This window comes from Trachypithecus francoisi, unplaced genomic scaffold (assembly GCF_009764315.1).
Source record: "Trachypithecus francoisi isolate TF-2019V2 unplaced genomic scaffold, Tfra_2.0 Lachesis_group3, whole genome shotgun sequence".
Classification (NCBI taxonomy): Eukaryota; Metazoa; Chordata; class Mammalia; order Primates; family Cercopithecidae; genus Trachypithecus; species Trachypithecus francoisi.
In genome coordinates, this window is record NW_022681468.1 from 43689722 (window position 1) to 43713152 (window position 23431).

At 43.8% G+C, this 23431-nt stretch overlaps 1 protein-coding gene across 3 annotated transcripts in view; it reads right to left on the reverse strand.

The window, feature by feature from the left end:
* PRKCH (protein kinase C eta) overlaps positions 1-23431 on the reverse strand; it is a 244160-nt gene that overhangs the window by 66518 nt on the left and 154211 nt on the right. For all 3 annotated transcript variants that reach the window (XM_033187812.1, XM_033187813.1, XM_033187814.1), the window contains exon 10: positions 2004-2158. In XM_033187812.1, coding sequence (XP_033043703.1) covers positions 2004-2158 — 155 coding nt within the window. The remainder of the gene's footprint in view (positions 1-2003; positions 2159-23431) is intronic.

Genomic DNA, 23431 nt, shown 5'->3' on the forward strand with positions numbered 1-23431 from the left:
TAGGGGAGTCATTACTTACATGTAGTTTTTAAACTACATGTGGAAACGTCTCTTTTTGGGGCAAGTGGAGTGGAGATGGCTGGACTAGCACAAGGAGGACGCTTAACTCCTTTCCCCATTAGAGATCATACCAGCAACCTCCACAAATCATACACTGGGAAGAAAGTGGAGAGTGGGGAAAAAATGCTGTGATCTAATCTCCGCAGCCTGGTCAAGAAAGCTCAAAACAGGCTGCCTAATCAACTTGCAGCAGCCCCGTGACCTAAGAACGAGCAGAGATCCTGGACTGCGTTCAAACAGGTGGCTCCGACTGCCCTTATCCAGGTTGGTTCCCAGCTCTGCACCCTCTTCCCTCCTGCACGGTGCCATGAGGCTGTGATAAATGCACTGTATGGAGTTGAGGTCTGGGGGATCTGCACTGAGAATGAATTAGAGGAAGTGCCTCTGTGGTGCCTGCCACGCCTGCTATGCAGTGCTTGCCTTCCCACTTCACTCCAGCATCATCCACCAGTCCTACTGCATTCTCTCTACAAGATTTACTACTTGTTCTCTTCCTGTTTTGACTCCCACAGTATTTAAGAATATTCACTGTTTTTAAAGCTCTTATAATTTAATAATGATGTCAATACTATCATGAGTTTATGAAAGGAACTGCATTTAACAAGGTTAATAAATAGCAAATTTCAATCAGGAAATCCTTTACTTTGGCACTCATGCCCCTCATATATGAAAATTTTTCTCTAAGGAAAGCAACAATTGCATCTTAAGAGAAAAAGAGTTTATGTGAGCCGGGTGCGGTGGCTCACACCTGTAATCCTAGCACTTTAGGAGGCCAAGGTGGGAGGATTGCTTGAGGCCAGGAGTTCAAGACTGACCTAGCCAACATAGCAAGACCCTGTCTTAAAAAAAAAAAAAAAATAAATAAATAAATAAAACAATAAAAAAGAAAAAAAGAGCATATGTGGCAATTAGGTTATATGATTTAAAGAATAGGAGGACACTGACAGCAGAAAAAAAAACCAGGAAAATTTAAGAATAAAAATTGTCTAACATTCACTATTACATTTCTCACTGTCTCTGACCTTCTCTCTGACTAAAGTTACATTTGATATCTGTTGAATTCTGAGACTTAACAACATCAAGCAGATTTGGAGCCCATTCAAAGTATAGTATATTATGATCAAAAGATTGTGTGTCACAAAATGGAGAATCAAATAATATTTGGGAGGGGGCTACACACGGAAGATATTATCATGCAGGGCACTGCTCACGAGCGGCTCACCTAGTTCCTGACTGGTGAGCCATGCTCCACATGACTGTGATTCTTCTTATAGCAACTTAGAGCAGGTTAGCCACACCCTTTAGTTAAGGTGTGGATTCTTAAAATGGAATAGAATCATGGTTAAGGGATTCACTTCAAATGTTAAAATGAAAAAAAAAGAGAACAACACTGTGTTTAGCATCTTGCAGGGCTTGGCTACGACAGGTCCTCAGCAAACCCTGGCTGAACCAATTGATGAATAAATAGTCTCTTCTGAGCTTCTCGGGCCTATTTCATGAATACCAAGTGGGGCAAATTTTAGTTTGGAGGCAGTGTTTATTACTGTCATTCATTTATCCTAATGGATCCTTGGAACCTTTGTGAGGCCTGGGCAACATAGCAAGACCTCTGTCTCTACAAAAAAATTAAAAATTAGCCAGGTGTAGTGGTGCATGCCTATAGTCCCAGCTATCTACTTGGGAGGCCAAGATGGGAGGACTGCTTAAGCCCAGGAGGTCAAGGCTGCAGTGAACCATGATTGTGCCACTGCACTCCAGCTCAGGCTACGGAGTGAGACCCTGCCTCAAAAACAAAAACAAAAACAAAAACAAAAACAAAAACAAAACTTCTGTGAATTCCAAAAAAGGTTTCAACTGATCATCATGAGAAGTGGAAGGACGGATCATGCCAGGAGAGTGGGGGAGGCAGCGAATTAGAAGAGAGGGCAGGAACCAAAACTCACCTATAGATGATTCCTTTATCATGGAGGAACATGAGAGCCGAAATGATTTCTGCAGCATAGAAGCGAGCTCGTGCTTCATCAAAACGACGAGACTTCTGAATGTGGAACATCAAGTCACCCCCATTCACAAACTCCATCACAAAAAACAGACGATCCTGGATACAAACACAAGAGAGGGCCCAATGTGGTGTAGCAATTAACCTAGAGCTCCATCAGCATCATATTGCCCAGGGCTGTGGCACAGAGAGGAACTGTCAAGTGGATGTATTCCAGGAAACATCCTGACCATGGGTCAGAGTGCAGTGCAACAGGTCTGGTGGGATTAGATCCCTGGGGCAGAGCAGCACCTGGATATCCTGTAGTTAGTTCCACACAGCCTTGAATTGCTACATGAAATCAAAAGTACAGAAGGCATCAGAAACCTTTGATTCGAGTTCCAGCTCTGTTCCTTAAAGGTCACGTACCTGGAGAGAGAATGTAAATCGAAAGGTATATGCCTTTAATCTGGAACACATGGGGTTAATTATCCAAAGTAAAGGACACCTAGTAGGTGCTCTAGTTCTCACAAGTGGGCAGAGAACAATCACAGAAAAAGAACACCCCTTTAGACAAGCCAGCCAAACAGAAGTGGAGGCCGGGTACAGTGGCTCATGCCTGTAATCCTAGCAATTTGGGAGGTCTATGTGGGTGGTTTCCTTGAGCCCAGGGGTTCAAGGCCACCCTGGGCCACATGGCGAGACCTTGTCTGTAGGAAAAAAAAAAAAAAAAAAATTAGGCAGGAGGATCACCTGAGCCTGGGAAATAAAGGCTGCAATGAGCTGTGGTTGTGCCACGGCACTCCCACCTGGGTGACAGGAGTAAGACTCCTTCCTCCAAAAAAAAAAAAAAAAAAAGGTCAAATGACAGCCTCATGGTAGCATCCACACTGGAAATACCACTCAGTCCTTCAAAAGACTGAGTCAAGAGTGGGAATGTAGAAATCAGTGAGATGCCATCTCCCCTTTAAGTGACTCTCAACCTAGGAGGTAAAGTGGACTCTTAAAATAAAAGTTACTATGGTGTGTACTAAGTACTATGCAAGTGGTGTGAATAAAGTGCTATGGAAATCTTGACTGCTTCATGAAAGAAATGTGTAGGTCTCATTTAAAAAGTGATCCAAGATTTATCTAAGTGTAAAACGTTTTGCTTCAAGCACCTCTAAGATCAATGGGTTTCCTCACTCCTTTCTGTGACATTTATGAAATTCCTAATTAGCTGGTGCTGAGTTCAGATGCGAGATCCAACAGAGAGTAGAGCAGACATAGCCTCTCCCCATACAGAGTTTGGTGTGAGAAACACATTACTCCAAAAAAAAAAAAAAAATGACACAAGCAAATCGACAAATTCTGGTAAATCCTGTGAAGGAAAAGTAGAGGAAGTGTGACATCTGGTCACCTGCCTGGGGGTCAGACAATGTCTCTGAGCAAGTGAAACATGAGCTAAGGCCCACAGGATGAGTGCCATTGACTTGGGACCCGTGATACCATTTTGTGGGACTGGAGATTATTTTGTGAGGAAATTGGTATTTTACCAAAGGATGTGGATACCCATAACCCATCTTTATTTTGAGGGGAGACAGGGTCTTATTCTTTCACCCAAGCCGAAGTGCAGTGGCGCGATCTTGGCTCACTGCAGCCTTGACTTCCTGGACTCAAGCAATCCTCCCACCTCAGCCTCTTGAGTAGTTGGGACTACAGGCATGTGCCACCACGCCCGGCTCATTTTTTTGATTTTTAGTAGAGATGGGGTCTCACTACATTGCCCAGGCTGGGCTCAAACCCCTGAGCTCAAGCAATACTCCCACCTCAACCTCCCCCAAGTGCTGGGATTACAGGCGTGAGCCACCACACCCAGCCTTGAACCTGTCTTTATTTGTGGTTTTAAGTGCCACCAGCTTTGCACAGGGTGTTTCCACACATTCACAGCTGAACAATGGGCAGAGCATGGTGCGTGCTCCTGCTCAGCTCCCACTGCATCCCTGGTGTAACCACACAGATCCCTATCAGAAGGAAGTACGGCTTATGACCTCATATGCCCTATTTTAACTAACGCTTTAATTAGAAGGAAAAAAAATTCTCTGAATTTATTAAACACTTCTTTCTGCTAAAAGTGAAGCAAGAATTTAATAGTGAAGAAGGAATGGCAAGATTCACAAAACAAAAACCACCACCACCAACACAACTCTTCAGGTTGGCCAATGTAAGCCAATAGGCAAACTATGTAAATACAGCAAGCCATCTGACTAAGCTGCTGGCCTTCATTTGAGGGTGACTGACAAGGGGAGAGGCAGAATTGGGTGGGACAAGCTTTGATGAGCAATGGCTGTCCTGTATTTTCTAAATGGGAAGGATTAAGGTGGAATTAGCAGGTTAGCAATGGGGTGGGCAGGGGATATACACACACAGGAAACATCCCAAAAAGCTGCATCTGCATAGTAAGTTTTTATGCCAATGCTGTGTCTGTCCATTTGGAGGGATGGCCACAGACAGCCTGAGGAAAACTAAGGTGAAAAGCCACCCTGAACCATATCTGGGCAAGGAGGTCATTCTTACATGTTTTCATTAACCAGCCTGTTCATCTTCCTCGTGGATCTGAGTGGCAGTCACATGAATTCCAATTGCTCTGAACACCTGGCTACTGGAACTGGGTCAGTGGGGAAGTGGCCATTCCTTAGGCTGCTATAAGTGGCACACTTGGCAAGAGTTTTAAGGCAGTAGGCATCGAAAGCCTAAAGTCTAAAAGCCAGACTGTGGGCTAAATTCCAGATCTGGGGGGAGAAAATCCTGCCCTCTAGTCTTGCTTTAGCCCAGCCCCATACACAACCCTGGAGGCAGATTCTCAGATAATGCACAGACTCTGGCAGATTCACCTCTGCTACACAATGAGGGACCATACGCTTTAGAATTCTGGAAAGATGGGTTCTGCTCTACCTGTTTCTTTTCACTCAGAGTCTCATTTCTAACCTCCTGTCTGGCACCACCTGGAACACAGGGTGTAATTCACAGCCCTCAGGCTATGGGCAACTCTTGAAGCAGACAGGAGACATAGGCCAGCTGAGACACGACGACAACTTAATGCAGAGTACTGGTCCATCCTATCAAAGACCTCAAATAATGTCACCAGGCATAAAAACAAAGATATGTTTATCAACAAGCAAAATGTTTTTGCTGTGAGGAAACCCTCTGTTGACCTGCACTTCTGTTCACTCCATTTTAAAATGTTTGCTGCAGAGAGGGAAAGATTTGGCAGCAATTTCTCCAAGATTACTTTTGAAGAGAAGGAGATAAATGACAAAAAATCTCTAGTGTTTAGAAAAGAAGATGCAGGCTGGGCACGGTGGCTCATGCCTGTAATCGAAGCACTTTGGGAGGCTGAGGAGGGTGGATCACTTGAGGTCAGAAGTTCAAAACCAGCCTGGCCAATGTGGTGAAACCCCGTCTCTACTAAAAGCACAAAAAAATTAGCTGGGTGTGGTGGCATGCGCCTCTAATTCCAGCTACTCGGAGGCTGAGGCAGGAGAATCACTTGAACCCGTGATTGCAGTGAGCTAAGATTGCGCCATGCACTCTGGCCTAGGAGACAGAGGGAGACTGTCTCAAAAAAAAAAAGGAAAGAAAAGAAGACCCATATATCATCAGGTGGCGGTGGGGTGAGGAGTCATCATCAGAAATAAAATTATATTAAGTATGTCCTTTTTTTATTTTTAGTAGAGACGAGGTCTCACTATATTGCCCAGGCTGGTCTCGAACTCCCTTCAGGCAAGTGTGCAATAAGTGATAGCTGCTGTGGAAGCTGCCGATGCTTGTGCTCTCACGTAGGTATTTTTCAGTTTAAAAAAAGATCATAAATGTGAATGTGCAGAGTGATTTTAGTTATAGCCAAAAATGCAGATAGATGCATAGAAAGGATAAAAAAGATGGCTATAGAGTGACAGAAGTCAGTTTTTTATTGTGGGATCGGGGGTGACATTTCTTCTTTATACTTTTCAGTATCTTTCAAGGTTTCTATGATGAGTGTGTATTACTCTTGCAATTAGAAGCAAACTAAAGTCACATGTGCTTCCTCCGATTTTCATCTGAAAGATGGAAGATAAGACATGGAAAGACACAGTTGTGAGGCTGTTTGAGAGAGCCCTTGTTTAGGCAATGGGAGTTGGAAAGCAGCTACAAAAGAAACTGTTGCATCCCTGCTGCCCATTATTAAGGGACACGAGTAACCAGCCATGTCCCATAATGGTCTTTCTGCTGCCTAAAGTAACCAGGCCATTGGGCTTGTTGGAATGGCATCCACATTGAGAATTGGCTGGCTCTGGTTCGGGTCCCAGCGGCTCCACTTGGAGCCTGGTGCGCAGGCTTTACAGCATATATTACAGATTGCAGAGATCTTCTGTGGTTCCTTTAAGGTTCTGAACAAAACAAATGTTTACTAAACACACACATGGTATGCTAGGGCCTGGGTAAGGACCCAGCCTCCTAAAACTAATATGACTCCACACTGCTCTCAGGAAGCTTACGGACATGCAGGCACAGCATATCGCCACAGTGTGTTAAGTGCAGTGGAGGGGAACAGAAGGTGTTAAGGGGACACCGAGCAGGGCATCTGAGCAGCCTGGAGGTGGAGGTGGAATTTGGCAGGTGGGGTTTGGGGGGAAGCTTCTAAGAGGAGCCAATTCCCCAGCCTAGAAGGATAAGGGCATGCAAGTCAGGCTGGCGTGGGGACTGAGGCGGGAGGTGTCGGGAAGACTGTGCCGCTGAAGTGTAAGATGCCAGACAGATGGCAGGGACTGCAGAGGCAGGCAGGTTGTCAGGTGCTGTAGTGGGTGAGCATGAGGCTTCGCTGTAACTCTACTGCTATTTTCAAAATGAAATGCAGAAAAAGCAAAAAGCTACTTAGGGGTGCTTTGTTTCACTCCATCTCAGGTCACCCACAAATGAGACGTGCAGGGTCTCAGCTGCCATTAATAAACATGATCACTCACTACTGGTCTCTACTAGAATTATAAGCCCAGTGCCTGGGGTAAAACAGGCGCAGCTATGGTGCTTGGCTTGAAAAAGACTCCAGTACTGTTGGAACTTGCCACATAGAATAAAACAACATCAGCTACAAAAGCAAATCACTCCAGCAAAATTTTACCCCTTTGGAATTAATTCCAAAGGAGTAAAACTTTTCACATTTAGTGAATGCCCTTTACAAAGCTAAGACCTGTATTTGAAGTTCTGAAAGGAGGCAAAAGATAACCTCTCACCTACAGCTCTACTCTCAGTCTCTGCTATTTAAGAATTCGTATCACTGATGACTCGACAAACACCAAATCATGCTTCACAAATTCAACTGTGAAGCAACTCGGTGAAGCATTTTTGGAAATCCTGCATTTACGGAGGTACTGGAAGGTGGATGATGGTTGTAGCGAGTCACTCCTATGGCAGAGAGGAGTTTCCCAAACCCCACTCTAGACAGAGATGGCAAAGATGACTGTTTCAGTATTTAAATCTGTGCATAGAACCATTTGGGTTTTTCTAAAGTCCAATTTCCTAGAAACTGAGGCTGCACATCTGTACAGCCTTACCTGAGGCTTTTGGTTCTGTCAGGTAAAGTCTGCCCTGACTTGTGTGGTAGGAAATCTCAGGGTCAGGAGACCGGTTTAACATCACTTCTAAAGCCCTTTGTCCCTGCTCCTCTCTTTTGTCCCTGATTCAGCCAACCACAAATACAAGTCATTAACATGGGGTGATGAACACCTGTGGGAGTGAAAGCAACTCAGAAATCCCTTTGTCCCACACCCGGTGTGGGAGGCCAAGGAGCTGCTGCCTGGTAAATACAGAATTCCTATCATCACTTGCTCTGATGACACTGACCTGCTGCAGTCTGGGTCCACTCTCTGCCCTGGCTATCAGTTCAGAACGATTCCTTCCCCAGGCCCAAGGGGCTAAAAACATCCCCTGAATAATGGTTGTTAGTATAAGTAGGGTGCATTCCCTAAGGTTCCCTCACTAAGGACTGTTGGATAGAAGTTAAAGCTGATGGGCAATTTGTATGAACCAGAGACAGAACACCTGGGTGGATGAAAGTGCTATGCCAGGATGATACAAGTGACAAGATAATGCTACCTAAGGAAAGTGACTGGAGAGCAAGCATGGACCAGGGCAAGATCCTGTAGGGTCACTGGGGCAAACATCTTTGGAGGCATCTGTTCAGCTCATGGTGATCCTTTCCTCAGCATTTACCCAGGCTCCAGCCCAGCCGCATGGGTAAACGCGAGCATCTGTGCACAACCAGTTAGATGGAGCTGCGCCTGTCCAGAGTCTCTTTTCCAGAAAACTGAAACTGAGATAAAAAGCTTTTAACTTAGTCTGGGCTGTGTGCTGGAACTGAGGAAACATGGGTTAGGAAACGGAAACTGCTTTTGCAGTGTAAATGTGGGAAATGCCCAGGTATAAGAGAGTGGAGAAAGACTGGGTGGATGGATGAATGGACAGGTGGATGCGTAAAGGAGAAGAATGAAGCAGAAACATAGAGTGAGCCAGAGACAAGAGATCAGGGAGGGTGAGTGAGCCAAGAGCAAAACTGCCAGGGTTCCTCATGTCCTTCTGGTTTCAGATCAGCCAAGACCTGGCCAATTCCTGCCCTGGGTTGCATGAGACATCCGTTGTACCTCTGAATCTTTATTTTTAGTTTTTTTTTTTTTTTTTTGCATAGCCTTAAGTTTTTTTACTACCTGAAGTAAATTTTCTGCTACCAGGAGAATTTCAGCTAAAATATACACAATTTTTGTTTTTCTTTTTGAGACAGGGTCTCACTGTCACCCAGGCTGGAGGGCAGTGGCAGGATCATGGCTCACTGCAGTGCTGAATTTCTGGGCTTAAGTGATCCTTTCAACCTCAGCCTCCTGTGCAGCTGGGACCACAGGTGTGTGCCACCACACCTGGCAAATTTTTTGTAGAGACTGGGTATCTCTGTGTTGCACAGGCTGGTCTTGAACTCCTAGGCTCAATCAATCCTATCTCGGCCTCCCAAAGTGCTGGGATTACAGGTGTGAGCTACCATGCCTGGCACACACACCAAATTTTTTTTTTTTTTTTTTTTATACTTTAAGTTCTAGGGTACATGTGTACAACGTGCAGGTTTGTTACATACGTATGCATGTGCCATGCTGGTGTGCTGCACCCATTAACTCGTCATTTATATTAGGTATATCTCCTAATGCTATCCCTCTCCCCTCCCCTCTCCCCACAATATGACCCGGTGTGTGATGTTCCCCTTCCTGTGTCCAAGTGATCTCATTGTTCAATTCCCACCTAGGAGTAAGAACATGCGGTATTTGGTTTTCTGTTCTTGCGATAGTTTGCTAAGAATGATGGTTTCCAGTTGCATCCATGTCCCTACAAAGGACACGAACTCATCCTCTTTTATGGCTGCATAGTATTCCATGGTGTATATGTGCCACCTTTTCTTAATCCAGTCTGTCACTGATGGACATTTGGGTTGATTATAAGTCTTTGCTATTGTGAGTAGTGCCGCAATAAACATACGTGTGCATGTATCTTTATAGCAGCATGACTTATAATCCTTTGGGTCTATCCCCAGTAATGGGATGGCTGGGTCAAATGGTATTTCTAGTTCTAGATCCTTGAGGAATTGCCACACTGTTTTCCACAATGGTTGAACTAGTTTATGGTCCCACCAACAGTGTAAAAGTGTTCCTATTTCTCCACATCCTCTCCAGCACCTGTTGTTTCCTGATTTTTTAATGATTGCCATTCTAACTGGTGTGAGATGGTATCTCATTGTGGTTTTGATCTGCATTTCTCTGATAACCAGTGATGATGAGCATTTTTTCATGTGTCTGTTGGCTGTATGAATGTCTTCTTTTGAGAAGTGTCTGTTAATATCCTTTGCCCACTTTTTGATGGGGTTGTTTTTTGCTTGTAAATTTGTTTGGGTTCTTTGTAGGTTCTGGATATTAGCCCTTTGTCAGATGAGTAGATTGCAAACATTTTCACCCATTCTGTAGGTTGCCTGTTCACTCTGATGGTAGTTTCCTTTGCTGTGCAGAAGCTCTTTAGTTTAATTAGATCCCATTTGTCAATTTTGGCTTTTGTTGCTGTTGCTTTTGGTGTTTTAGACATGAAGTCCTTGCCCATGCCTATGTCCTGAATGGTACTACCTAGGTTTTCTTCTAGGATTTTTACGGTTTTAGGTCTAACATTTAAGTCTCTAATCCATCTTGAATTAATTTTCATATAAGGAGTAAGGAAAGGATCCAGTTTCAGCTTTCTACTTATGGCTAGCCAATTTTCCCAGCACCACTTATTAAATAGGAAATCCTTTCCCTATTTCTTGTTTTTGTCAGGTTTGTCAAAGATCAGATGGCTGTAGATGACACACACCAATTTTTAAGGGGTAAGAAGTTTCCTTATTTATTTCTGAATCTGGGATAATAACACCTATAGCTACATAGGTGATATAGTGATCATGTAAAGATTAAACCAGAAGTCAAATGCCTTACACAGTGCCAAGCCCAGAAAAGAATCTCAATCAATAGAAGCTATTGCTACCACTACATTATATAAAGAGGAGACGTTGTGCCCAGTGCCCAAGTCCCAGGTATGACTAAGAGGAAGCCCAGGACAGCAGTGACACCTGGACTCTGGGGCCAGGATGCTTGAGGTCCAAGAGCCACTCCTGCTGTGCTGTACTTAGCTTCTGACAAAACTCACATCTGCAAAATGGGAATAAGACAACCCAGCTCACAGGTTTGTGAGGATTAAATTGTTTAAGCTAAGGGCTTCGAATAGTGTCTGGCATACTATAAATGAAATGCTCAAGAGATGTTAGCAACTATTATTATCCTCATCATCATTAGTGCATCCGCTGCAGCTTCAGCCCCCAAGGCCGTCTGCTACCAGGGCTCCAAAGGGCCTGCTGTATGAGGCATAGTAAGGCCCCTTGGCTGTGGCTGTGGCACACGTGGCAGTGAGCTGCGTGCCCTGGGTCTAGAGGTGATGCCTCCCTCATGGACCTCCAAGACTGGCAGAGGTGCACACACACTCACAAGTGGACAGGAATGAAACAGCAGCCGAAACAGCAGCTGCAGTAGCTCCCCCAACCCTCACTGTGGGACAGGGGTATAGTGGGTCGAAGGAGGTGGAAGGAGTCCTGGCCCAGCTGCTGGGACACAGGGACGTTTCCTGATGCTATATGGTAATGGCCTTGACTGGATAAGGACTTTTCTTTCTGGGAAATGCTTGCTGAGCAAGGGGTTACAAACCTAGATTTGATAACCAAAACATACTAACCAAGGTTTCAGTTCTGATAAGTTTTCTAACACTGATTGGTAATTCATATTTTCTATTTTAAGGGGTTTATAAGAATTATTATTGCAAAACAAATGCCCTCCTATGTACTACAAACATATTACTGTAAGCAAGACTTTTTATAGTATTCTCCCTTTCTATAAAGTTGATTCAATCTCAGAACCAGATTGCAAAAGATTTTCCTCCATTTAAAGTAAAAATCCGCTGTCTCTATGATTTAAAGACTGCATTTGAAGATGTATTATTCCAGAAACCAAGGCAGCAGGAAATAGTCACCATACTCAGATTTTTCGTGAGGATGCAGATTACCTTTTGGAAATAATTCAAAGATAGACATAACATGTAAGTTATGAAAAGTGTAGCTATTGCTTTAAGGCAATGTTAAGCTGGGAGCCACATCTATTCTTACTTACCCAAGTTCTAAGAACTGCCTTGGAGTACATCTATATGAATAACAAGCCCATGCTGTACGAAAAGCTGCAGAGTGCTATTGACGGCTGGGGGAAAGGAGAAGGAAATCTCCGTAACAGATAGCAGTGTTGAACTTCTCCTAAATACTGTTGCTTTATTATTTTTCTCAGACAAAGTCATCTACGGGGTGAGTAGGGAGCTCAAATCAACAGGAAACAGTTACTGACGTCAAAGAGGTCACAGTGGAAAAGCACCCTCATGAGGAAATCTGATTGCACCATGTCTGAACTGGAAACAACTTGAATTTAACCACATTAAGAAAGATTACACAGCCTTCAAGGAAGAAACAATGAGAAGGAGTCTAATGGCTGCATTTTTTTTTTGAGTTATCATTTTGCACAGCCCAGAAGATGTCAAAGGTTAATTCAATCATCCAGCAACCCGTGTCAAGCCCACAGGCAAGACACATCCTGTCTGAGCTCAGAGACTAGTCTTTGGGAAGGTGAAATATGTCCTGAATATAACAAACTCTTAGGACCTTGCATTTCAAACCTGGAGGGACACACAGCTCTTTTCAAAGACCAAGTGTTTTCCTGGTAATCTGGATGCATTATAGCCATCTCTCATAATGAAACCCGACAAGGCTTACTGGCATATATACACTAGACTACAGAAACAAAGAGGAAATCTAGCTTGCAGTTTAACACACTGTGAAACATACAAGCCAGGATGTTCTTTAAAGCATAAATAAGCGGTAACATATGATAGGGGGCATAGCAGAGTCACAGCACAAGTCCACCCTTCCTGATGGAACCTCCTTTGGCATTTCTGGTCCACATACAGCTTTCCAGTACCATGGTGTAGGGCTGGGCTGGATCTGTGCACTTGGTCTTGTTTTCCATGGGGGACCTGAAACCCTTGAAGGCAGAGCCCAGATGCTAAGTGAACTATCTTTAATAGCACTAAGCACAGTGCCTGGCCAATTGTGAGGGTTAATAAATGCTTCAGGAGTGAACATAACAGGAACCATTTTTGTCTCCTGGTACAATTAAACTGGCACTTTAGAAGAGCTGGAACAAACTGACAAGATTAGTTTCACCCAACCATTTTACAGAAGCAAAGGGCAAAGAAGTGAAGTACCTTGCCCATAGTTAAAACCGTTTGTAGAAGAGTTAAGTAGGAGAATCAGGTCTGCTGACGCTGTATTTTCCTTTATAAAGCTTTGATTTTTCTATTTATAAAACTAATTACATATCCATAGTTCAAATGTAATTACAAAGTAAATAGATAGAAAATTGAGAAGAAAATAAAGAAAATGAAAATAAAATCACCCTAATCCTGACAATCAGATATAGAAATCTCAAACTTTCAGCTTCCAAAGAACTGGAGATTTCAGGGCAAGTAAGAAATTTTCAAGGTAATGTTAACTATATTTAATTTTTCCTTTGTGTCCTAATTATACTTAACATTCTATAGCATGTTTTAAAAACAGAAAGGAAAAAGTAAAAAAAATACGCTTCTCTTTTCATTTATATTGCATATTATTTCCTGATATAATTAGTCATCAAGAACATAATTTTTTTTTAATAGTTGCATACTATTCCCAATGCCAGTTCTATGAAGTCCTGCAATTAGCTTGACTTCTAATTATGTTAATGAAAATAAGAGGACATGACTTTTATAGTCTCCATGCCATAATAAAGATCATTTTTTTTAGCCTGGTAAAGCAGGCGTCTCTGAGTGGAGATGATTGCTAACTGGGCAGGGTGTTTCAATTGATTGGGCAATCATTTAGACATCACTAACCTTTAGAGCACCCCCTAGTGGTCGAGAAGAACGTTTGAACAAACCTCCTAGTCAAAACTACCCACACTTGAAATACACTAAAACTTAAGAGTCACAAAGAAGATATCCAGGAAGATTATCTACTTTTAAAAAAAGGTTTAGCAACTTAACAAAAGCATCCACAATAGGATTTCTTTAAGTCACTATTTCACATAGTGAAATTCTCTTTATAAAGATTTTGGTTTAAGCATCAAATAGGATATTTATGGACTTAGTTTGTATAGGGCCTATAGGATAAAGAGTAAAAATACCATTTCATTTATTTAGATGATTTTTCATGACAGAGAACCCTAAACTGTAAACTTTTAAGACAACCACAATTTCACTTCTCCCTCTGATCTATGTATGAATTTGACACTTTTGCCATGTGGGAAGATACTTTGGGTTATAGTTGATTAGACACTTTGTTCAGTTAGAGAAGTAGAGATTATGGCCAAGAACACACCGTATCTGCCTCAAGGTGATGCCTGGGAATCTACTGGCTGAGAATTCATTTCCTCTCCCCATCTGCAGTGTTGATGCACGGGCTGAAGTTTCCGTGTGGAATGTGCCTTTCACATGTTATTTTGAGTTTGATTCCTCCACCATAGCCATGACAAACTCTTCTCTGGTTCTCTTTTGTTGGGGAACAAAATCTGTTCAAGTAAATGACGTGCCCACGACCTCCTCCTAAACCATTAAAAAAATTTTTTTAAATTATAGTTTAAGTTCTAGGGTATATGTACACAATGTGCAGGTTTGTTACGTAGGTATACATGTGCCATGTTGGTTTGCTGCCCCCATCAACTTGTCATCTACATTAGGTATTTCTCCTAATGTTATTCCTCCCCTAGCCCCCCACCTGCCAACAGGCCCCAGTGTGTGATGTTCCCCTCCCTGTGTCCATGTGTTCTCATTGTTCAACTCCCACCTATGAGTGAGAACATGCAGTGTTCCCAAACCATTTTTGCAATCTGGATTACATACTGATCTCCACTGTCCATTAAGGAAGAAAGTTGCAGACCTTACTCTATAAAGATACAGAGGTTAAATTAGAAGAGGTGGAGCTCTAACAGGAAGAGAAGTAGTCATCAGAAACAGCTTAAAAGGTTTATATGGGAGAAAGCACATTGTGTTAACTTTGAAGAGAAGCTTCAGGTGGCTAAGTGGAGTTCAGATGGGTTGTTAAAACCCCCAAAACGAGCAGATCCTAAGATGGTGACACCAAGCACCTCATGCCATATCCAATTGAACTCTGAGTCTGTTAGTGAACTGACTTCATCTCAGCACTTGATTTATCTTACTATGAAACCACTTCCTTCTGATTCTTCTTCTTCCACTCAACCCTAACCCTTACTTAGAATTACTTCTTCAAGTCTCCTCTCTTCACTCTCTCTATAAACATCTACTGAAAGATTTTTGATTTTTTTTTTTTAAGACAGAGTCTCACTCTGTTGCCCAGGCTGAAGTGCAATGGTGCGATCTTGATTCACTGCAGCCTTTGCTTCCCGGGTTCAAGTGATCCTCCCTGCCTCAGCCTCCCGAGTAGCTGGGATTATGGGTGTGCACCACCATGCCTGGCTAAATTTTGTATTTTTAGTAGAGACGGGGTTTCGCCATGTTGATCACGCTGGTCTCGAACTCCTGACCTCAGGTGATCCACTCGCCTTGGCTTCCCAAAGTGCTGGGATTACAGGTGTGAGCCACTGTGCCTGGCCTGAAAGATTTTATATTATGGTTTCTAGTTACCAAGAGGACACGGATGACACCAAACTGATCTCCCATCTCAACTGTGTTTCTGAAAAACGAGCATCTTACTACTAAATTTCCCCCAAACTGAACTCAGGCTCTTCCATTCTCTCCAGGCTTCCAACTGGCCAGAGCCCTGGCTATTCCCACTTAAAAAGTCCTATCAAGTCTACCTCCTTAGTGTTTCCTTGACTGCACTCTGATTGCTTTCTTGGGGCAGGCAAGTCCCCAGGTTGCGGGCCCAGCATCCTTGCCAGATCTGCTGCCATTAGCCTCCCTCTGTAGACAGCAGCCAGAGAGAGCCTTCTAACATGCAAATCTTATGTCACTCCCTCACTTAAAGATTTTGCTGGCTCCTTTTACCTAAACATTTTAGTCTAAGCTCCTCAGCAAAGGACATCAGACACATTATGACTTTGCTTCTTCATCACCACCCTCCCCCCACCACCACCATTTCCCCTCTTACAAATCTGCCTCATCTAGTCATTTGGGGTTTCCTGGGCGTGTCCTGCAATTTTAAGCCTCTGTACCTTTGCACTGCTGTTACCTCTGTCTGGGAGTCTATGCCCTCCTCCTGTGACTACAGGGTTCCTACCCATCTTCAAAACACAGTTCAGACAGCCCCTCCTCTGGGAAGTCCTTCCAACCTCCACGAGGATCAACCATAACTTTCTTCTATCACATGGTGTTATCATGACCTTTGACTGTAAGCAATTAAAGGGCAGGTCCACATTTTGTTCTTGTGTCTTCATCCCTGGCACATAATGTATGCTCCATAAACATTTACAGAATTGAATTTAAAATGCAAGATAAGTACACTATTACCATTCATTATAGTACAGAAACAGCTAATGTCTCTGTTGGCCAGGGTCCACCTTCAATATTTAGAGACCATTCAGCCTTAAGATAGCATTTAAGGTGCCTACTTTTTGTTTTGTTGTTTTTCTTTTTTTGTGGGTTTTAAAAAAATTGAGACGGGGTCTCACTTTGTCATCCAGGCTGGAATGCAGTGGTGCAATCCCAGTTCACTAATGCAGCCTCAACCTCCTGGGCTCAAGCAATCCTCTGGTAAGGTATCCACATTTCAAGTTGAAGTGGCATTTCCATGTACGGGAAACAGAACAAAAAAAGCCAGCAAGCGGCTCTCCCTCAAAGCACAATCATATTGCTTTCAGCACGTTTTTCCATGCTGGTTGGGAACCGTTTTGTAAAACTCTGATTATCTGTTTGTACGATTCAACCACATGTACCACACACAGGATGGGAATCTGACTCACAAAGTTCAGGGTGGGGAGGATGCTTTTCATAAAATGCCACTGACTCAATGCCTTGATGGTAAAGTGAAAGTGTAATTATTAAATGCTAAAACAAGACAAGCTGCAGTATTTCTACTGCTTGCTTTTTAAAAATAACCCATTTTAGATATACGCTCAGTCAGCTAATCTTTTGCTCCCTAGATGCCCCCAGGCTCTGATAATAATGCCTTATCGAGCAGCAGGCTTCACTGTTGAGAGCTGCCAGCAGCATGCCAGCCCTCACTCACATTAAACAGACACTGCACGCTTCCGCTGTCTCCCCTAAGCTCAGGGGCTCCATCCCTAACAGTGCCACGGTGAGTGCAGGCACCAACAGCTGTAATGAGCCCCCAACAGCAACCCTGCCTTTCTACAAACTCAGACAAAAAATAATACTTATATTTTCATAAAGAAGGTCTGACACATTTGGCGTTGGCCTCTATAAAAAGAAAAGTGATCGTCTAACCCATTTGATTTTTCATATCAAGGACAATCACCTTGACAGTAATGTAAGGGAGCCAGGGGAGATTCTTCCCCCTGGGAACCAATGTCTGGAGACATGTTTGGTTGTTACAACTGGAGAGGTGCTGCTGCTATTTGGTGAGCTGCTGGTATTCTGGGATGCTGCTCAACATCCACAATGAACAGGACAGCCCCCACCCCCAACAAAGTAGGCAAATGGCATTGCACTATGCAAATCAGTGATTTTTTTTTTTTTAATTGCAAAGGATGAAAACTTACCAGCCACTAGATTATTAAAACAACCTGACCTGTTGGTGAGGGTCAAGATGGTGAGAGCAAAGTTCTGAGCAATGTGGAAGGGCACTTTTTAAAAAAAAATCACTTACAACTGGTGATAAAGATCATTTTTTTAGCCTGGTAAAGCAGACAGCTCCGAGAGGCGATGATGGCTAACTGGGCATGGTGTTTCAATTACGATTGGCCATAGATGTGTCCTGAAGCCCAAATAAGAGGCACAAATCAAGTGAATGAGCAGATCCTATATCTACGAGCTTCCAGAAGACAAACTAGAAACCAGTCCTACCACTGAACTTCCCCAAAACTGAACTCATGCCATTCCATTCTCTCCAGGTTCCCAACTGGCCAGAACCCTGGCCACTCCTCCTTAAAAAGTCCTATCAGGTCTACCTCCTTAGTGTTTCCTTGACCCCACTCCTATGATTGCTGCCTTGGGGCAGGCAGGTCCACAGGCCACTGGCCCAGCATTCTCACCAGGTCTGCTGCTATTAGCCTCCTTCTGTAGACAGTAGCCAGAGAGGAGCTCTGCCATGTTTGTTCCCTATTTTTCTTGGTTGTGTCCAACTCATCTTGAACCGACTTTCACCACTGGTAGGTAGACATGATTGTAGAAGGTCTGGGCTTGCTGCAGGCACAGGTTAGTTTCCACTTCACATGCCCTCAGAGAAAACCATGCAGTCTGTGGCTTGGTGGTCCCTGGGGAGTGAGGAGCCAGAAGAATAAGGAAGCTGACTGACAAACACTTCCCAGGGTTCACTGCACAGCAATGGAAGAACATGTATGGAGAGGAGGGAGGAATTTGGCTGGCAGGGCTCTCCTCTTTTGTTTTGGTTGGGAATTATATATTACATCATTTTAATGTTTAGAACGTCATATACCACAAGAATAGAATTAAGAGATTCTGGGAAGAGTTCCAGGACTCCCATTTGTAACACCTAAGCCATAAATCATTCCAGACCAGAAGCGGGCAGGAGTGAGCTAAAAAATACAGGCTCTTTTGCTGTAACTAAGAATTGGAAGCCTCCCACAGAAAGGAAACAGGAACTCCCTGGGTGGCCCCAAAGAAGAGACAGGGCATGCCAAAGCCCTCCAGCAAAAAGGGGAGGGTCTGCTGGCAAGACTGAGCCAAGCTACTAGCTTACAGGGAAGGAAGGAAAAGGAACCTTGTAAAGAAAGAGTCAGTCGCTCTTGATGGCACATGGGTTAATACAGAGATGGAGACGGGAGGTAGACAGGGCGTCCTCATAGCCTGATGCAGGGGCTGCCGGTGAACAGACTAGTCTAGCCAGCGGGATGAGAAAGATCGTGCAAGTGGCATTGGGAACAAAGGCAGCTTATTGGGGCTGCTACTCTTGCCATTCTGTCTCCTGCTTTGAACTTCCCAACTCCTATAGTGACCCAGAACCCACCACTAACTAGAGACAGTACCAAGGACCAAGGACTCGAGCTAACCCTCTCCCCAGTAATCTCACTGCATCCTACAAAAAATATAAGGGAGCACTTGATCTGCAAATGCAGCTTCAGACAAACCCCCCAGACTCTTCAAGCAGATGACTGCTCTGAGCCTGCCTGAAAGGAAAATCCAGCAATTGCCACAGGCAGCAGCCTGCCATGGAGGGTCACCAGCTGAGACTACAAGATGAACAACCTGTTCCTGAGCTTCAGCCTTATAAGCTTCCCAAAGAATGTCAGTTTCATGAGGGCAGGGACTCTTTTCTGTTTTGCTCACTGCTTCGTCCTCAAGGCTTGAAGGTGAGCCCTACGCCTCGCAGGCACTCAGTGCATATCTGCTGAATGAATGAACACATTCCCCGCTAACCTGCCAGTGCACAACTCTCTATGTGACGAGTCTGCTAACTTTATGTTGACGGGCTGTTTCTGTTCATGAGACGCTGTGGATAATTCTGGACCTAGAAGAGATGGATGCAGCTGGGTTCTCAGCAGAGATTAAGTAATTAAGGAAAACCCAAGTATTTAAAAACTAGAATATATTACAGGGTATGATTTTGATCCAAAGCAGTCAGGCTTTCAGACTGCATGATTTTCTCTTCAGGGTGGGGTGGCAGCCCCTTGGCGGCCACTTCAGGTCCTACCTGGCAGTCCCAGCTGGTCACAGCAGGAGTCAACCCAGCTCCCTAGGGAACCATCTGCAGCCCACACCCGAGGGGCTGCTTAAAGCTATTAGTTGGCTTTAGTCTCACGGCCAATCAGGTTGTACTTCTCAGCAAAGACGGGCACATACTTAAGAGTTTCCCCCAGAACCCAATGTTCATTTTCAACTACCTTTCCTTTTGTAGCATAAGGACTATATTTACTACATGCTATCTACTGTATACTTTTCTTTCATGTGTATTAGTCTTCTCTTCCCAACTAGAATGAGTTTTTAAAAAACTGTTTCTAGCCAGGCACGGTGGCTCATGCCTGTAATCCCAACACTTTGGGAGGCCAAGGCAGCAGGATTGCTTGAGGTCAAGACCAGTGTGAGCAACATAGCAAGACCTCCAACTCTGCAAAAAATGAAAACAAATAAAATAACTGTTTCTTTTGCCTAGCATTCAGTTAGTGGGATTCTGGATTGACTGATTTTTCACTAAACTACCTGGCAGAACACCCATCTCATTTTCACCCTTTGAGCAGTCCTGGCACTTGGTATTTCAATAAAGGGCCCTACTGAAGCCAGAGTATCTATAACTTGGCAGGCTTTAAGAGTTCCAAGTTGGGGGGGTGGAGCAAGATGGCCGAATAGGAACAGCTCCAGTCTCCAACTCCCGGCGCGAGCGACACAGAAGACCGGTGATTTCTGCATTTTCAACTGAGGTACTGGGGTCATCTCACTGGGGGTGCCGGACAATCGGTGCTGGTCAGCTGCTGCAGCCCGACCAGCAAGAGCTGAAGCAGGGCGAGGCATTGCCTCACCTGGAAGCACAAGGGGGAAGGGAATCCCTTTTCCTAGCCAGGCGAACTGAGACACACAACACCTGGAAAATCGGGTAATTCCCACCCCAATACTGCGCTTTAAGCAAACGGGCACACCAGGAGATTATACCCACACTGGCGGGAGGGTCCCACGGCCACGGAGCCTCCCTCATTGCTAGCACAGCAGTCTGCGATCTAACCGCAAGGCAGCAGCGAGGCTGGGGGAGGGGCGCCCACCATTGCTGAGGCTTAAGTAGGTAAACAAAGCCACTGGGAAGCTTGAACTGGGTGGAGCTCACAGCAGCTCAAGGAAACCTGCCTGTCTCTGTAGACTCCACCTCTGGGGAAAGGGCACAGCTAAAAAAACAACAGGGAAAGCAGCAGAGGCCTGTGCAGACCCGAACGACTCTGTCTGACAGCTTTGAAGAGAGCAGTGGATCTCCCAACAAGGAGGTTGAGATCTGGGAACGGACAGACTGCCTGCTCAAGTGGGTCCCTGACCCCTGAGTAGCCTAACTGGGAGACATCCCGCACTAGGGGCAGTCTGACACCCCACACCTCACAGGGTGGAGTACACCCCTGAGAGGAAGCTTCCAAAGTAAGAATCAGACAGGTACACTCGCTATTCAGCAATATTCTATCTTCTGCAACCTCTGCTGCTGATACCCAGGCAAACAGGGTCTGGAGTGGACCTCAAGCAATCTCCAACAGACCTACAGCTGAGGGTCCTGACTATTAGAAGGAAAACTATCAAACAGGAAGAACACCTATACCAAAACCCCATCAGTACGTCACCATCATCAAAGACCAGAGGCAGATAAAACCACGAAGATGGGGAAGAAGCAGGGCAGAAAAGCTGGAAATTCAAAAAATAAGAGCACATCTCCCCCTGCAAAGGAGCGCAGCTCATCGCCAGCAACGGATCAAAGCTGGTCAGAGAATGACTTTGACGAGATGAGAGAAGAAGGCTTCAGTCCATCAAACTTCTCAGAGTAAAGAGAGCAATTACGTACCCAGCGCAAAGAAACTAAAAATCTTGAAAAAAGAGTGGAAGAATTGATAGCTAGAATAATTAATGCAGAGAAGGTCATAAATGAAATGACACAGATGAAAACCATGACATGAGAAATACGTGACAAATGCACAAGCTTCAGTAACTGACTTGATCAACTGGAAGAAAGAGTATCAGCGATTGAGGATCAAATGAATGAAATGAAGCGAGAAGAGAAACCAAAGAAAAAAGAGAGAAAAAGAAATGAACAAAGCCTGCAAGAAGTATGGGATTATGTAGAAAGACCAAATCTACGTCTGATTGGGGTGCCTGAAAGTGAGGGGGAAATGGAACCAAGTTGGTCAACACTCTTCAGGATATCATCCAGGAGAACTCCCCAACCTAGCAAGGCAGGACAACATTCAAATTCAGGAAATACAGAGAACACCACAAAGATACTCCTCCAGAAGAGCAACTCCAAGACACATAATTGCCAGATTCACCAAAGTTGAAATGAAGGAAAAAATCTTAAGGGCAGCCAGAGAGAAAGGTCGGTTACCCACAAAGGGAAGCCCATCAGACTAACAGCAGACCTCTCGGCAGAAACTCTACAAGCCAGAAGAGAGTGGGGGCCGATATTCAACATTCTTAAGAAAAGAATTTTAAATCCAGAATTTCATATCCAGCCAAACTAAGTTTCATCAGTGAAGGAGAAAAAATCCTTTACAGATAAGCAAATGCTTAGAGATTTTGTCACCACCAGGCCTGCCTTACAAGAGACCCTGAAGGAAGCCCTAAACATGGAAAGGAACAACCGGTACCAGCCATTGCAAAAACATGCCAAAATGTAAAGACCAACGAGGCTAGGAGAAGAAGAAACTGCATCAACTAATGAGCAAAATAACCAGTCAATATCATAATGGCAGGATCAAGTTCACACATAACAATATTAACCTTAAATGTTAATGGACTAAATGCTCCAATTAAAAGACACAGACTGGCAAACTGGATAAAGAGTCAAGACCCATCAATCTGCTGTATTCAGGAGACCCATCTCACATGCAGAGACATACATAGGCTCAAAATAAAGGGATGGAGGAAGATCTACCAAGCAAATGGAGAACAAAAAAAAGCAGGGGTTGCAATCCTAGTCTCTGATAAAATAGACTTTAAACCATCAAAGATCAAAAGAGACAAGGAAGGCCATTACATAATGGTAAAGGGATCAATTCAACAGGAAGAGCTAACTATCCTAAATATATATGTACCCAATACAGGAGCACCCAAATTCATAAAGCAAGTCCTTAGAGACTTACAAAAAGACTTAGACTCCCATACAATAATAATGGGAGACTTCAACACTCCACTGTCAACATTAGACAGATCAACGAGACAGAAAGTTAACAAGGATATCCAGAAATTGAACTCATCTCTGCACCAAGCGGACCTAATAGACATCTATAGAACTCTCCACCCCAAATCAACAGAATATACATTCTTCTCAGCACCACATCGCACTTATTCCAAAATTGACCACATAATTGGAAGTAAAGCACTCCTTAGCAAATGTAAAAGAACAGAAATTCTAACAAACTGTCTCTCAGACCACAGTGCAATCAAACTAGAACTCAGGACTAAGAAACTCAATCAAAACCGCTCAACTACATGGAAACTGAACAACCTGCTCCTGAATGACTACTTACATAACAAAATGAAGGCAGAAATAAAGATGTTCTTTGAAACCAATGAGAACAAAGATACAACATACCAGAATCTCTGGGACACATTTAAAGCAGTGTGTAGAGGGAAATTTATAGCACTAAATGCCCACAAGAGAAAGCTGGAAAGATCTAAAATGGACACTCTAACATCACAATTAAAAGAACTAGAGAAGCAAGAGCAAACACATTCAAAAGCTAGCAGAAGGCAAGAAATAACTAAGATCAGAGCAGAACTGAAGGAGATAGAGACACAAAAAACCCTCCAAAAAATCAATGAATCCAGGAGTTGGTTTTTTGAAAAAATCAACAAAATTGACAGACTGCTAGCAAGACTAATAAAAAAGAAAAGAGAGAAGAATCAAATAGACACAATAAAAAATGATAAAGGGGATATCACCACGGACCCCAC